At 36.2% G+C, this 15,634-nt stretch overlaps 1 protein-coding gene across 1 annotated transcript; it reads left to right on the forward strand.

Moving 5' to 3' along the window:
• Positions 1 to 5,949: 5,949 nt before the first annotated feature.
• Positions 5,950 to 13,275, forward strand: LOC137736958 (ADP-ribosylation factor GTPase-activating protein AGD3-like). The gene is made up of 19 exons (XM_068476285.1): positions 5,950 to 6,537; positions 7,237 to 7,313; positions 7,621 to 7,721; positions 7,808 to 7,878; positions 8,338 to 8,400; positions 8,495 to 8,539; positions 8,660 to 8,725; positions 8,842 to 8,889; positions 8,978 to 9,073; positions 9,154 to 9,195; positions 9,274 to 9,489; positions 9,634 to 9,765; positions 9,882 to 10,106; positions 10,252 to 10,338; positions 10,422 to 10,757; positions 11,284 to 11,429; positions 11,523 to 11,616; positions 12,154 to 12,644; positions 12,804 to 13,275. Exons 1-19 carry the CDS (start codon positions 6,493 to 6,495, stop codon positions 12,916 to 12,918), a joined length of 2,496 nt encoding a protein of 831 aa, XP_068332386.1. The 5' UTR covers positions 5,950 to 6,492; the 3' UTR covers positions 12,919 to 13,275.
• The last annotated feature ends 2,359 nt before the right edge of the window (positions 13,276 to 15,634 follow it).

Raw genomic sequence — 15,634 nt, forward strand, 5'->3', positions numbered from 1 at the left:
TTTGTAACTTGTTTAAGGTAGGTAAAACCAAAAACATATTTAGGGTTCGTTTGGAGGTGTACTTTTAAAATGATTAAAACTATTTTTAAAGAAAATATTTTTGGGCTGTAAAAGATTTTGAAGTGTTTCCTTCGTACAAAAATCACATAACTGGTGCTTCTTGCATGAATCATTTAATTGTTTTTCCAAAATTCATTTAAATTTTTACTAAGGACTGATTATAAAATCATTTTTTACAAAAAAACGCTTTTAGCATTTTTAAAATACTTTCTAAATGAGCCAGTAATCAAAATATCATCATCTCAAAAAAGATATGCAACGAGATAGAGGCAGCAGCAAATCGAAATATTACAGCCTGATTAAGCGGGGATTAATAGTTTAAGGATTGAAAGCAAGTTGTTGATCATATTCTTTTCATATACAAGAGAAGAAAAGCAACACAATGTTTCACTTTAGTTCTTCGTTCATATGGCATGTCCTAATCTGTCGGTGCTTTAGCTAAACCCTTTCCTTTTTCTTTTCCTTATTTTTCTCCTCCCTTCTCCTTTCTTTTGTTTCTTATTCCAACTTATGATGATGCATCGATCCCTTGCCTTTTTCAGTGTAAGTTCCTTGGCGATCTTGGTTGTCATATAATGCATCACACGTGTTTTAATTTAAATTATGTATCATCCTCAAGAGATTTTTAAGTTTTTTTGGAACACGAAGTGGTGTGCCACATGTCATTGTACAATTGCAAGTGAAGAGATAAGAACAAAAAATTTCTCCACTTATATAATCATATATGACGTACCTCTATGTTCTGGACACATTGAAAAATCTCTTGTTCCAAAGTTTCAACCAAAACAACACAATTTATCAATCATTGCAATATGTATATATATTCCTTTGTTCTCCGAGCAAATTTTGCTATAAATCGATGACAATTTTGCATACAACTCATGACCGAAGATTAAGAAACTTGCAATTCAACTGGTTAAGAGTTTATTCCTATATCTATAGCATTTCGGCCGAATTTTGTCTGTCAAATGTTGTTTGTATAAAACATAAATAGTGAAAATGGGAAAACTGGATTGAATGATAGACAACTTAAATTGGGTGGGTAAGCTTATTTCATTGATTAAGATACTACGTGTCTACAACTATATTGGAGTCAGTCCAATATCATGTTGCATCAACATGTAATGATAAATTTTAAGAACAAATGGAGTGATGCACGTGTAACTATTGGACTTCACAAAAAGAATAACATACTTTGATACAATGACGAAAGAAATTGAATATCTACAATAAAATTAATTGATAATATAAAAAGTAGTCAAACTCTTTCTAAATACGTGAAAATTTTCTTATTTTTCCGACGTGTGATACACTCTCCACATTTTGTTTGTATAATTTGATCAATGATCAGTCCAGTACATGCCTGCAAGTCTAGGACACTTGTTCCTGATCGGCAACTTTATGCCTGTGTATGCAACTATCATGGTACGAATTAAAGATTCCCCTACCCTAGCTTGCTTGCTTGTGTCATACTGCACATGGTTTCGTTAAATTTCAAGTGTTTGTATCTGACCCGTACAAAGTGGTAAATTTATTTAAAAATTATTCACCCAGTTAATTAGTAAATTAATCAAACTGCAGAGGGAACAATATTATTAGGAATCTTTGCAATGCTAGATGATAAAGTCGTACTAGAAGCTGCAGAGCTCCCTTTGGAGAGGACGATAATTTTATCCAGAAAGTGAAGGCTCTAGGTTCCTATAAAATTAATTTTGTAATAAAAATGCAAATGGTCAAAAAGTGAGCAAGATATGGGACGTACAAATAGTCACATTCTTTACTTTACTAGTTTCCTTTCCTCCTTTTTACGAAGAAAATGGCATCCACTGCTGTGGAAAAAGCAAAGTACTTCCCCATCTTCGGCGGGTGCTTCCTTCTCCACATTGGGACAATTTTCACGGCTGCTTAGCCAATCTAGTATGGCTACACAGTGTAATTATCGAGAAACATCTTGATTCTGTGTAAACTAGAAGAGCTGAATCGAATATCATTGTACTGAAGCTTGGCTTGTTTAAGTTTGAACTACCGAGCTGAGCTCAAGCCTATCTCGAGTTGTCTCGTAAAAAAAATCAAACTACTCACGAGCTTTACTAACCGAACATACCAATACTCAAGCTTGGTTTACTTTTTAATCGAGCCAAACTACGTTTGGCATGATTCTTTCACGAGCTGAGCTTCAAATAGCCAAACATGAATCGAACCTAGTGCAAGCTTGAACAGTTTCGAGCCATACGTATACATTGTCACTTAGTGTTGTTGATATCTTTATTTTATAACTTGTAGTTGTTTGTTAGTCATCTATAATTATATTATATAATATGTATATTAGTAACGTTACTTGATCGTGTAAACGTTATTTTAAAAAATTTCCTTGTACTCAAGTCTAATAGGTGACAATTATTGTCTAATTATGATTAATCTTTACACCCAATTTTTTGCCGGAGCATCCAAGGAAAGAACCATGCTAACGATAAAGGAAGAACTACCCTGAAAAAAAATTGAACCATGTTCGGATATTCCTTCAGAATCCATTGTGCATAATGTCACGTGTGAACACAAATAAGAAATTCATATTACACTTTGTAAGTTTGTAATTCCAATGCGAGACTCCCATTTTAATCGATGACGAACAAAGATTTTTGTTTTCTTAAAAGATATTACAAACTAATTAACCTTTCATTGCTTGAATGATAAATAAAAGGAAAAATCTTGCCTTGCGTTTTTTTAGGTTTGATCTCAATTAAGTATATATTTCAAGTACATGTTTTTCTTCATCTATATATATTACAAGTACATGTTTTTCTTCGTCTGAGTCAGATTTGAGATTTTTTTTCAGCTAAGACTATTATATTGTTGCTTGTACTATGACATTGTATGCAAAACTATGGCCAATAACAGACTAAAAGAAAAATGCAATTCACCAAAAGAGATTCTCACATGTAGTCAAGTTTTAGTACCGACAATATCACCATTCAACAAAACGATTGCCACTTGTTTATGTTTTTAGTAGAAACGACATTACTTGCCTCTTGTCACGACATTACTTGCCTCTTGTCATCACGAGGTCCACGACAATCTAGGTTTGGATCTTGAAAGCAATGCACTGAAGAAAAAGATCATAATTATCAAGATAAGCCACCATTTATCGCTTATCACTTATTTACAATATCACGCTAGTCTAAGGGCTGGTTTGGTATTGCTGTGCTTTGAAAAAAAAACTGCTTCTACTGTGCTATGAGAATAAGCAGCTGTGAAATAAAACAGCAGAGTGTTTGGTAAATTTTTTTGTAAAAGTGCTTTTGAAAAAAAAAAAAAACAGTATTAGAGTGTTTGGTAAACTTTTATGTAAAACAGATGTGAAAAAAAGCCGGTTTTTCAAAGCTGGGTTTTGCAGTTTCTTGTTTTTGGCTTTTTTTCATCCAAAACTGTGAAAAAAAGCTGAAGCTGAGTGTTTACCAAACACAAAAACAGCTCCCAGCTTTTTTTGATAGCTGATTTTTTCAGAATCACCTCAGTATCAAACCAGGTCTAAGTGTTCCATGGCCTAGATGATCAATTTCCCATTTCCCCCACCCCTAATTTTCAGATTTGAGAAAATGAGTGATTTCTTTGTGTTTTAATTTATTATTGGTAAATTGCATTACACTCTTATTGCTATTTTAAATGGGAAAGGGATATTCTCCTTATCATTTCCATTAAGTCTTCTTCATCAAATAATTCGGATTTTTGAAATTTGATCAAAATATTAAAATTATTATAATTTTTTAAATAAACCTTATTTGTAACTATTTAATCAAATTTTAAAGAATTCCAATTAGTTAGTAAGGAGGACTTGATCGAAGAGATTTGGATAGGATACCTATCCTTTTAAATGTTGTTGGGTTTCCTCTGCGATTCGAAACTCCAGAGTTGTCTGTCGGGCATGGATGTGGAGGGAAATTTACACCGGGTCCCACCTTGATGAAGTGGCCATTCCGTGAGTGACAGAAGCATCTCTTTCACTCCCACGTTTCTCAACTGGCCGCTTGGCGCGTTTCAACAACCGGATTCGTTGCAGCTGTCGGATCCAACCATCCAACGACTCGCGATCCTGTCGTCCTCGTTTCCCGTCGGATTCAATCCACGCGCCGTGGAGGTGCGTTGGTGCGACCTGTCGTCCTCGTTTCTCGTCGGATTCAATCCACGCGCCGTGGAGGTGCGTTGGTGCGACCTGTCGTCCTCGTTTCTCGTACCCTGTAAAGTGAACTGACAGAAACTCAGAAGGCTCCCTGATTTCACCTTGAAGAGGACTAATTGCCCAAACGACGTGTAGTCTCAATGAGCTGCCGCTCACAATTTTTATGTAAAATTTGCCAAAATATTTGAAAAATTAGATTTCAATCCCTGAAATAATCAAAATTTAGTAGACCGTTAATACCGATGGATGAATTGTTGATATTCGATTTTAAGAGTTCAACAATAGTAATCGTAAAATAATCAGTTCAGCTAGATCCCATTATCTTTATACTTTTAATGAGTTTTTAAATGTATGATCATATTGTAATTTAAATAAAGAAAAAATCACTCGTTATCTTAATATTGCTGAAGAGTTATGCATTACACTGTCATTTACAAGGAACGATTCATTCTACATAGGTCCGACACAAGATTTTTGAAGATGTAACACATCCCGAACTATTCTAATTTAATTCTACTTAAATTGTAGTTTTTTGTTGAGATCGAGTCCATGTCAGTTAAATGTGTTTGTCACACTTTACTATGTTTATTTGTATCATACTTCACCAATTTTGAAACTGTCGATTACCGGTCAACTTCATATTTTCAAGGACCTACTTGAAAGATTCGTGTTAAGGCACCCCTACCGAAATACAAGAGTTTCTTTCCAACCATGAGGCAATCACAATGCGACACGTTTCAACGTCAAAATAAAGCTATTAGAGTCCACATCGACTGCAGATAGAAGCCGGAGACTCTCTTTGACAATAAAAATAGACATTTCTCCTACAATTAGTTCCTAATGCCATTATTGTACATAAACTCATCATTAGAACTCACTAGTTGATTATGCTTGAACCTATGTATTGTGTAAATTCTTCACTATTATTTAGAACTACTCTATCCTCTTGGATGTAGCCCAACTTAAAATGAACCTCGTACATCTTCTGTTTGCTTTCCTATCCTCATTAGGCGACTGCAACAACCTTATAAATATCACAAACTTGACATTTACATAGTTCGAAAATCTCTCTAATTTTATGCATCAACAAAGTTCAACATTCAACAAGTAACAAGTAAGTCAAATCCCGGAAACTTCAGCCTTCAACAAGTAACAAGAAAGTCAAATTCCGGAATAAAGCAAAGATGAAAAAAGAAAGTGAAAGAAAGAAAAAGAATTTTGAATATTTTTCCTTGTCCCAATTATTAAAAGAGAAGGGAGAGAGCGCAAACAGAAGCAGTACTGGTTTGGTACTGAGATGCTTTTATAAAAAGTGGGTATAAAAAAAATTGAACTAAAAAAGGTGTTTAGTAAACACTCAAAAATAACTTATTTTCATAGTTTTGGATGAAAAAAGCTGAAAACGTAAAGTAGTAAAAATAAACTTATTCTCACATCATAGCACGAGCAGTTTTTTTTCCAAGCATAACAATGCCAAACTAGCCTGTAGTAGTGTCAAGTTTTTGTAGCAGTCCCTTTCGACGTTTTCAGGTTAATACTAAGGAGACTTTTGCAAAAATAAAACTCAGTATGAATTTTCTGTCAGTTTTTTAGAATAATTTATATGTCAATATTATAAATATTATACTAAAAATATAAGTGGTGAAAAAATTCATAAAGAATCATATTTAAAGAGACTCCCCTCGTTATTTTTCACTGAAAAATGGCCTAATCGCAATCCAAACAATCCAAACAACACAAAAACACTCGCTCTCAATTCCCAAGACTCCCATATTCTGTAATTATAGGTGTGCATCTATATGCGGCTTAAGCTTAACAAACACTCAAACCTTCGTGCGGTAATGTTTTCTTGCCTCTTTCTTTCTTCGTAGGGTTCCTTCTCTCCCCCTCTCTCTCTTCTTTTGGGTGGGCCGTACTGCTACTACTTCTAGGGTTTTGAAGCTCAAACTTTAAAATAGGGAAAAATAGGAAACTAAAAATAAAAGAGGGTTTTTGGTTTGGTGGAGGTGTGTAGCTCCTCAGAGTGTCTAAATTTATGCAAGCTGGAGCTGATTTGGCAGATATAGATTGTGATTTGGACTTGGGTTTTTCCTTATTTCTGGGGTTTTATTGGACCTGAATCTAAAATGTGCAAAGATCTTGGTGGGTGAGATTGACTGCTTGGACCCGCCGGAGAAGATGAAGCAGAGGAGTTGTTGTTGTACTGATTGATATTTTTGAAGAAAGAGTTGGAAGGGAAATCAAAGCTCTCAAAAATGCATTTCACTAAGCTCGATGACTCTCCTATGTTCCGCAAGCAGGTTCCTCTCTCTCTCTCTCTCTCTCTCTGTTTCTGTTTCTGGGTTGTTTGGTTGCATGGTTTTTGTGAGAGCTTTTTGTTCTTTCTTCCAAATGCCGTGATTGTCTGCTGAGAAAATCCGGAAGTGAAAAGAAAGTTTGGAACTTGAATCTCATTTGGGGAGTTGGTGGGTGGTGATTTCTGAGTTCCAAGGCAGACCCAACTTTGTTATGGATAGATTTATTATCTTCCGATTGCTAATTGCTTGCATTTTTTTTTTCCGTAGTACTGTTTGTCTCTAACTTTCAATCATTTCGGATTCCATAGAAAAACAGAAAGTTATATTGCAGTTGTGTTCTCTGCTTAGGACCGAAGATACTAACGTTGCAAAGATGCATGTTAAATCTGCTAATGCTCTTCTCGGGCTTTAGATTACTCAGTCTCTCCTAGTAACAAGTGTAGCGAATGTTAAATAGCTCACCGTTCCCCTTCTTATTATATTTTCTTTGTGATGTATGTGATGAAATAATACTGTCATGGTCAACTTCTGAATGCAAGGATTCATGTCATTGCATTCTGGTTATATCCATTATTCATGGACATTGAACTTTCACCAACAAATATCACAGATGCTGTTCATACTTGTGTATGTTATGACATAATTTCTAGTCATAAGCTCGGCTGGGGTATGTGGTAACTTATGTTAGTTTTGTTGGTGCAGATACTATCCATGGAGGAAAATGCAGAAACGTTGAGGGAGAGAAGTTTGAGATTTTACAAAGGATGCCGAAAATACACGTATGCCTAGTTTTTGGATGCATTTTAGCTTTGCATTTGCAAATTCATTTACATTTCTGATAATGTAAAATGTAAATTTGGCACCATAACAAACTTGGCCACTTAGTATCTTTTGCTGTTTGCACTTTTATAGCTCTCAAATATGGAGAGCATTTGAACTTCGAGACTAATATAAATGTGATGAAGTGGTTGTGGATCTTCCTTCCTCACCTTTTTTCTGGATGGAAATCAACCCGCACTAGACTTGGATGTGAAGTTTTGTCAGGGAATTACTTAAAGGCCTTTTCTTTTTTTGTTTTGCTTGCAGGGAAGGGCTTGGGGAAGCATATGATGGGGACATTGCTTTTGCTAGCGCCCTAGAAACTTTTGGCGGGGGGCATAATGATCCAATTAGTGTGGCTTTTGGAGGTATGCCAAATTGTCAGCAAAAAGAGTACCAAATCGCGCATTGATGATTTTCAAATCAATAATTGAACTCATGTCTTCTTCACCAGGTCCTGTTATGACTAAATTTACTATCGCATTGAGAGAAATTGGGACGTACAAGGAAGTTCTTCGATCCCAGGTAATAACTTTGTTTTGTTTGTAATCTACATTGTCAAATCTATTGCTGGAAGCTAATTGGCTTCATTATGATTTTACAATTCAATATACTATTTGAGAAATATAGTTATTAGTTGAAACTTGAAAGGGTTTCCCCATAATTTTGGCTTGCAATGGATTCCTTTTGAAGCTTGATGTTATTTCCATTTTTTAGCTCTTGCGTTAGAAAGTAGTTTTACTTGAACAAAAGGAACTCAACTTTGTAGATGTCATGGCTAACTGTAATACACTGCGGCTTATGCAGTCACAAGAAGTTTTTGGTGCATTAGCTTCTCTAGTCCTTACATATATCAAATGTCTTTCATGCTCTTCATTTTCAAGTTCTCTGTGTTTGTTGCCTGTTGGATGATTAGTTTATTCGTTATCATGGATAATGTAGAGTTGTTATCTTGTTTAACCTGTTTTTCCCTTCCCCCTACAGGTTGAGCTTATGCTAAATGACAGACTCTTACAATTTGTGAATATTGATTTGCATGAAGTCAAGGTATTGTGAAAGATTTGTTCGTTAGATAATTTAGGTTATCACTTAGTTTATTTTCAGTATCATTAGCGTCCAATTGAGTACCGTCCTTGTGCAGGAAGCACGGAAACGTTTTGACAAGGCTAGCCTTATTTATGACCAGGTGTGTGCTTCATATCCTTAATTAATTTGATAGATCTTCCAGCTATATTGAGATTATCAAAACAATTTGAAATAGTTTTGGTTTTGGACACTTGGTTTGATACTTTGATACTATTTACAGGCTCGTGAGAAATTTCTCTCTCTGAGAAAAGGCACAAAGAGTGACGTGGTTACCCTTCTTGAGGAGGTAATTTGTGGTGCTAATTTCTTGTTTTCATTTTATTCTATAAACCTGGGCTCTTATCTATATTATTGGAAACTATCCATTCTTTACGTTCTAATACGCTATAAGAGATACTGCAGGAACTTCATAATGCAAGAACTACATTTGAGCACGCTCGTTTTAGTCTGGTAACTTTCTCAGTCTTGTTCTGCCAGAAATCAATGAGTTCACGCCATTGAGGCCTTGGATTTATGATTTGGACCTTTCTATTCGCAGGTGACTGCTCTTTCTAATGTTGAAGCGAAAAAGAGGTTTGAATTTCTGGAAGCGGTCAGTGGAACAATGGATGCACATCTTCGTTACTTCAAACAGGTAGATTGAAAGTCAGGCTTGCTCTATGTTTTGCTTGCTTTATCATTAGCATGCCGACCTTAAACTGTTGTCATGTGTAGGGTTATGAGTTGTTGCATCAAATGGAGCCATATATTAATCAGGTTTGTTACATGTTCTGGACTTTTTTCATATGTTTGTAGTAAGAATCATTTTAAATTGGACCTCTTGTTATTTCCTAGGTCTTGACATATGCTCAACAATCAAGAGAAAGATCCAACTATGAACAGGCTGCTCTTCATGAAAGGATGCAAGATTACCAACGACAGGTTGATCGAGAGAGTCGGTGGTCTTCTAATGGTTCTAATGGATCTCCTAATGGAGATGGGATACAAGCCATTGGTAGAAGTTCACATAAAATGATAGAGGCCGTTATGCAGTCTGCTGCAAAGGGAAAGGTTTGATGAAGCTTCATATTTTGCCTTTAATTTATTGATGTGACCTATGCTCAACTTCTTTATGCATTTTCATGGTGCAATTGTTTTTATTTCATCTCTACGTTTAGTACTACTATAGACAAGTTTAACAGTAGCAATAATCAGGTTCAAACCATTAGGCAAGGTTACCTCTCAAAACGTTCCTCAAACTTGAGAGGTGACTGGAAGAGAAGGTTTTTTGTTCTTGATAGCCGAGGAATGCTCTATTACTATCGGAAACAATGCAGCAAACCATCCGTAAGTACTCTTTTCAAGAAAGAAGTTTGGAGTCTGGATGCAGGAGGCTAGAAGTTTGTCCTGGGTTATTATATTAATATCAAATTTTGTTGTTTTTTTTTGTCTACAAATTTTAGGGTTCTGGTAGTCAACTTTCTGGTCAGAGGAATAGTTCTGAGCTTGGTTCTGGACTGCTGAGTCGGTGGCTTTCTTCTCATTATCATGGTGGAGTGCATGATGAGAAATCTGTTGCTCATCACACAGTGAATCTGCTTACATCAACTATCAAAGTTGATGCTGACCAGTCAGATCTGAGGTTTTGTTTCAGAATCATTTCACCAACAAAGAATTATACTTTGCAGGTTCGATTCAGTGTAGCTGGCCCTTGTGAGCTTAGGCTTGCTATGTATTTATCTGGTTTTTCAACTTGCCAATATGACGAGTCTTTTATGGTTATTTTTATCTAGTGGTTCCTGGAATGATATTGATTTATGCTTGTCAGTGCAGGCAGAGAGTGCACTTGATCAAATGGATTGGATTGAAAAGATAACAGGGGTTATTGCTTCATTACTTAGCTCTCAAGCTCCTGAGAGGGTAATTGTTTTGAAGTTTTACATGATTATGTGGCCATTGATTTTCATAGTATCATTGATGGTTTTGGTTCAATTATATTTCAGTTTTTGCCTGCTAGTCCCATGGGAAGTCATCGTCGTTCTGCCAGTGAGAGTAGTTCATTTGAGAGTTCTGATTTTGATCACACTGGAGTTGAAGAACTTGTATCTGAGAGGAGCCTTACTTCTGCAAATTCTGAGCGCCCGTTGAGAAGCTCACAACACCAAAGATCTTCGTTAAAAACCGAAAAGACGATTGATATGCTACGACGAGTATGTGGGAATGATAAGTGTGCTGATTGTGGTGCCCCAGAGCCAGATTGGGCATCATTAAATCTTGGTGTTCTCGTTTGCATTGAGTGCTCTGGTGTTCATCGTAATCTAGGTGTACATATCTCAAAGGTTAATAACAATTTTTTCTCACTTGGCCTTTTTACATGTTATATCTGTGAGCCATGCACTGTTTAACAAGTGTTGTGCAGGGATAACTATTATTTTTTTCATGTTCTTGATTCCTCTACTTTTTTACACATACAATCTCAAATATTTATTGAGTAGGAGTCTAAAGAACCTTACGCATATGATTCCTACTAGTATGTGGTTTACTTTTCTAAATGGCAATAAGAAAGTTTTGAGATGTGTAAACTGCCAATGGTATGTTAAATCTTTTTTCCAAGATTTTCTTTTCTTTGGCAATGAATTGTGAGTGCAATTACAGGAGAACCAAGAATTATGCAAATGATAACTTGGTAAAGTAGTTAATATGCTGGAAATTACCAAATTTTGTTTTGGTTTGTATATTTGTATATGGACAGTAACTTCTTCCTAGTAATTATTTTTGTTTATAATGTACTTATCCTATCAAAAATTGGATATCTGTACCGGTTACTGAATTTCTGCAAATTTTCTTCTTGGTGTCTTACTGCAGGTAAGGTCTCTTACACTGGATGTCAAAGTGTGGGAGCCTTCCGTTATAAATTTGTTTCGGTCTTTGGGTAATGCCTTTGCCAACTCTGTCTGGGAGGAACTTTTGCAATCAAGAAGTGCCTTTCAGGTTGATCTTATATCCACAGGGTAGGGATTCTCTGTTACAACTCTTTCGAGTATTATATATGTTTCTTCTCTACTGGACTGTTGTGAGTATTCACTTGTATTCTTCTGGTGAAGGTCATACAAGTCCGATAAAAAACAACTAGTTTTTATCAGCAAACCTGGTCAGAGTGATTCTATACCTGTAAAGGAGAAATTCATTCATGCAAAGGTATGTCCTTTCATGGCTCACAGTTACTAGTTGGATAACTTGAAAGCATTTCAATTTATGATCTAATTGCTAACATTATAGTATTAAATGCTAAGTTGGTAGTGAGGCAATTGTTTCAGAACATCAGCCAATCTGAAAAACACATATTTTGTAATACTAAAGACTAAAACCAAGTTTGTCTAGACTTTAGTTTGAGACTGAACCTTTTTTGGCTCGTTGGGATACTTGTCGTCCTCTCTTTTACTGCTTTTTAGTGATCATGGCTTAGGGATCTTGCAAGAACGGCTGTACATAGTGTATAAAGGCATAACATTATTATTCCTCTATGACATGGATAAGCCTTGCTTGAATTCATCTTAGTTTTTAAAAGACTAATGATTTCTGGACTAACTTTTGTCAACTTATGATACATGAGCATTCTTGAAAGTCTTGTATTATATAGCGAACTGATCTCCTGACTATACTTGCTACTAGTTGAAAATCTACAGACTGCTTCAGAAATGTGGAAGTTAATGTGTATTCTTTTGTTAATTGCAGTACGCAGAAAAGCTTTTTGTCCGGAAACCAAAAGATGCACAATATACTCATTTGGTAGCACAACAGATTTGGGAGGGTGTTCGCGCTAATGACAAGAAAGCTGTATATCGTCACATTGTTAATTCTGAGCCAGATTTGAATGCGGTGTATGAGCAAGCAGCTTGTAACTCTTCATTAACCCTTGCCAAAGTAATGCTGATGCATGAGCAGACTAGCCATGACCAAAGCCCGAGCTGCTTAGCTGGGGATTCATTGGACAAGTCGTCTCCTAGCTCTTCAAACTTGAGTGGTACAAGTGAAGGCCAGCAGGTGGAGGATCTAGATGGGTGCACTCTGCTTCACCTGGCTTGTGAAACCGCAGACATTGGTATGCTTGAACTCCTCTTACAGTATGGAGTGAATATAAATGTGACTGATTCAAGAGGTACAACACCACTCGACCGTTGTATTCTCAGAGGCAAAAACACATTCGCAAAATTGCTTCTTACAAGGTGATAATTTATCTCATGGTTGGATTTGCGGTTTTTAAAACCCATTTATTACATTTGCCTAATCTGTGCATATTGAACAAACTCTCAGTTTCTTTAAAATGCTGTGTTTCCGCCTTTTTTTTGTGATTTGCAACTGAAAGGGCTCTATTGCATCTGCAGGGGAGCTGATCCACGGGCATTAAATGGGGAAGGAAAAACCCCCCTCGAACTAGCAGTGGAGTCGAACTTCGATGATAGTGAAGTCCTTGCTATGTTATCAGACTCCAATGGGTGAAACTGTCGTATTAGTAATGAAACTATCCGAGGCCAACTTCATGAGTGCTGGGATGATCATTATCAAAAGAAACAAAGGTATCACATTGTATAATTATAGTCAGTAAATTTGAGAGATTGTTATCCTTTGAACGAAATATCAGCAAGTGTTTTGTGGTTTTGAGAGTTGGAGGATACCGATGGGGTGCATTGTTGAAAAATGTCAGCCGGTGTTGTAATCTAAAACGGCTCCGGTGGTCTAAGCCGAAAGCATGCGGTAGCTTTCAGCCAAGGGCTCTGTAATGTGTTCTTGTGAGGATTTAGTGTAGGCCATTGTGTATTTGTACATCATTTCTTTTAGTGAAAGCTTTTGGTGGCTGTAACTCTATGAAGCTCGAAACTTCAACCTTATGTTGTTCTAGGTTTAGGGTTTCCAAAGCCGCAATAGAAAATATGAAGGTAATACAAAAAAAAAAAAAAAATGCTATATTTCTTGTTATTCGTCTTTCAATTGTGTTAAAGAGTTGATTACAAGTAGCAAGTATGAATTAAGCTAATTGATTTGGACAGTGTAATTGGAATGTTACACTTTGCACCAAGTGTAATTGAAACCTGGCACGCGAGTTTGAAATTGTTCTCTCGTAAATCAAAATAATTTAGAACATTCTTTTCAACTGATTTTGCATAAAATCTGTACCACTCGCGTTTAACTAGACTTGGCTACTTGATTGCATCTGTTCTTCATATTGTGCAGTGCAGCGTAGGTTCCACTAGCGCATGATCAGTCGAGCTAAGATCCTACACCCCTAGCTTTCTAGAGCATTTTCAAGCATTTTTCACATTTGGACAAAACCACCCAGCAGCACTTGCCACCGAGAATATGGAGTTTTGAGCACATTCAATTGATTGGCTTATGAATTCTAATGCCTTTTCCGTGAGTGAAAACTGTCCGTTTTCCGTCCTTCAATCGTGTATGTCATTGTCGTAGACGGGACCAGTAAATGTAAATATAATTTGCTAAATAGACAAGGCAATCAAATATACAGATTTTTGGATCACCAAATTTTATCCATGTCAGCGTAAAATACAAAGTTTGTGAATTGAAGTGTCAAATGTGTTGCGGTGGCACTGACATTTTCTGAAGGTCAGGGATGATGATGTTACGCTAGCGCTTGGAGAGTCAAATGTAGCAAGTAGGCCAACCCAACCCCATCACGTACCAGACAGCCTTGCATGGGGTCTCCCTCCAACAATTGTAGCAACTAAACCATAGCCCTATGGGTTCGTTTGGTAGGTGGGAAGAGATCGCGTCCTAGGATGAGATTGGTAGGATACGTACGACATGACTTATAATTTATATGTAAAAATAAGTTAAATAATTCACTTTATTGTAGATTCATAATTCATCATGTCCAGTTTAGTTATGTCTATTTCACATTTTGACATAACAAGTAAAGGATTAGACTCAAATAGGCCCCTTATGTTATGTTTACTCGCATATGTTACCCGTTAGCTAATTATGATTTTTTTGAATTGCAACAATTAGTAACCTAGATATGTAAAAACCGTGACAATTCAAAATATGAAAGCTGTAACAAAACTCTACTTAACGAATAAAATTATAACTTTTCTTACAATTTTGGATATGACAGTCTGACCAAATGCAATTGTTAGACACTCTCACAAAGAAATGAGCTAGACTTTATGAGTATCATTCCACTCCATCTACGTAGGATTGCAGTTCACACGAGCCCATAGTAGTATGAGCAGCGATGAGAACTTCCGTCTACGAAAGTACAAGTACACTACCGTGTGTTTTATACTAATAATACAATGAAAGACTCACACATCGATAAATAACATCAAAGTAACGATATCCTCGTTGTTCTAAAAGTTGTTCCCATGACAAGCTGGTCGGTCTAGTGGATACTTTATCCAGTGACTGATGGTGCTAACTCATAACTCAACTGCCATGACTCATGAGTAATAATAGTGGAATACTCTGTTGATTTATGACACAAAACATGATAAGGAAGCATAATTCCCATTAAAAAAAAGTTTTATTTTTATTTTTATATTATTTGTTTATTTTTATTTCTGAAATTGGATGCGAAAAAGAAAAGCCCTTGACGCTCATGTTGGGCCTGAAAAGGAAGAGGCCCACAGGTGCACGCGTGTTGGCCTTTCACCGGTCCCGAGACACACCCTATCATGGTCTACAACACAAACACTGGAAAGCGAAAACCGAGCCAACCATAAAACAAAGATTATTCCCTTCAGCTTTCATTCCCACACAAATTATTAATTATTGTTTCAATAACAAACCCAAAAGGCAAAAAAGATAATCACTTTACTGATCACCGTTCGTTTAATCTGTAATCCCCGAAAGAGACTCCTATGAGATGGAGACACTCGTGTCATGAGGTGTTTCAAACTAATTAATTACGAGACGTTTGGTTAAAAGTAAAATACAGGACGACACATGATTTATTTGAGACATATTGTTATTTTAGAGTTTTCGAATTTCTTATAAATATGATATATTAAAAATAACTTAGATGAACCGAGTTTACAGTAATTGAATGTTCGGTCTAAAAAACAGTACTATGTGAAGAGATTTTTGTATGCATCATTTTATTACAAGAAGTGATATTACATGCCCTCTTTTGACCACTCATCTATTACAGAAAACTGTATTTTGGGGACCAATGCTTGTCTAGTGTTGGAAGGTTATGGAA

The sequence above is a fragment of the Pyrus communis genome, chromosome 6 (genome assembly GCF_963583255.1).
Source record: "Pyrus communis chromosome 6, drPyrComm1.1, whole genome shotgun sequence".
Taxonomy (NCBI): domain Eukaryota; kingdom Viridiplantae; phylum Streptophyta; class Magnoliopsida; order Rosales; family Rosaceae; genus Pyrus; species Pyrus communis.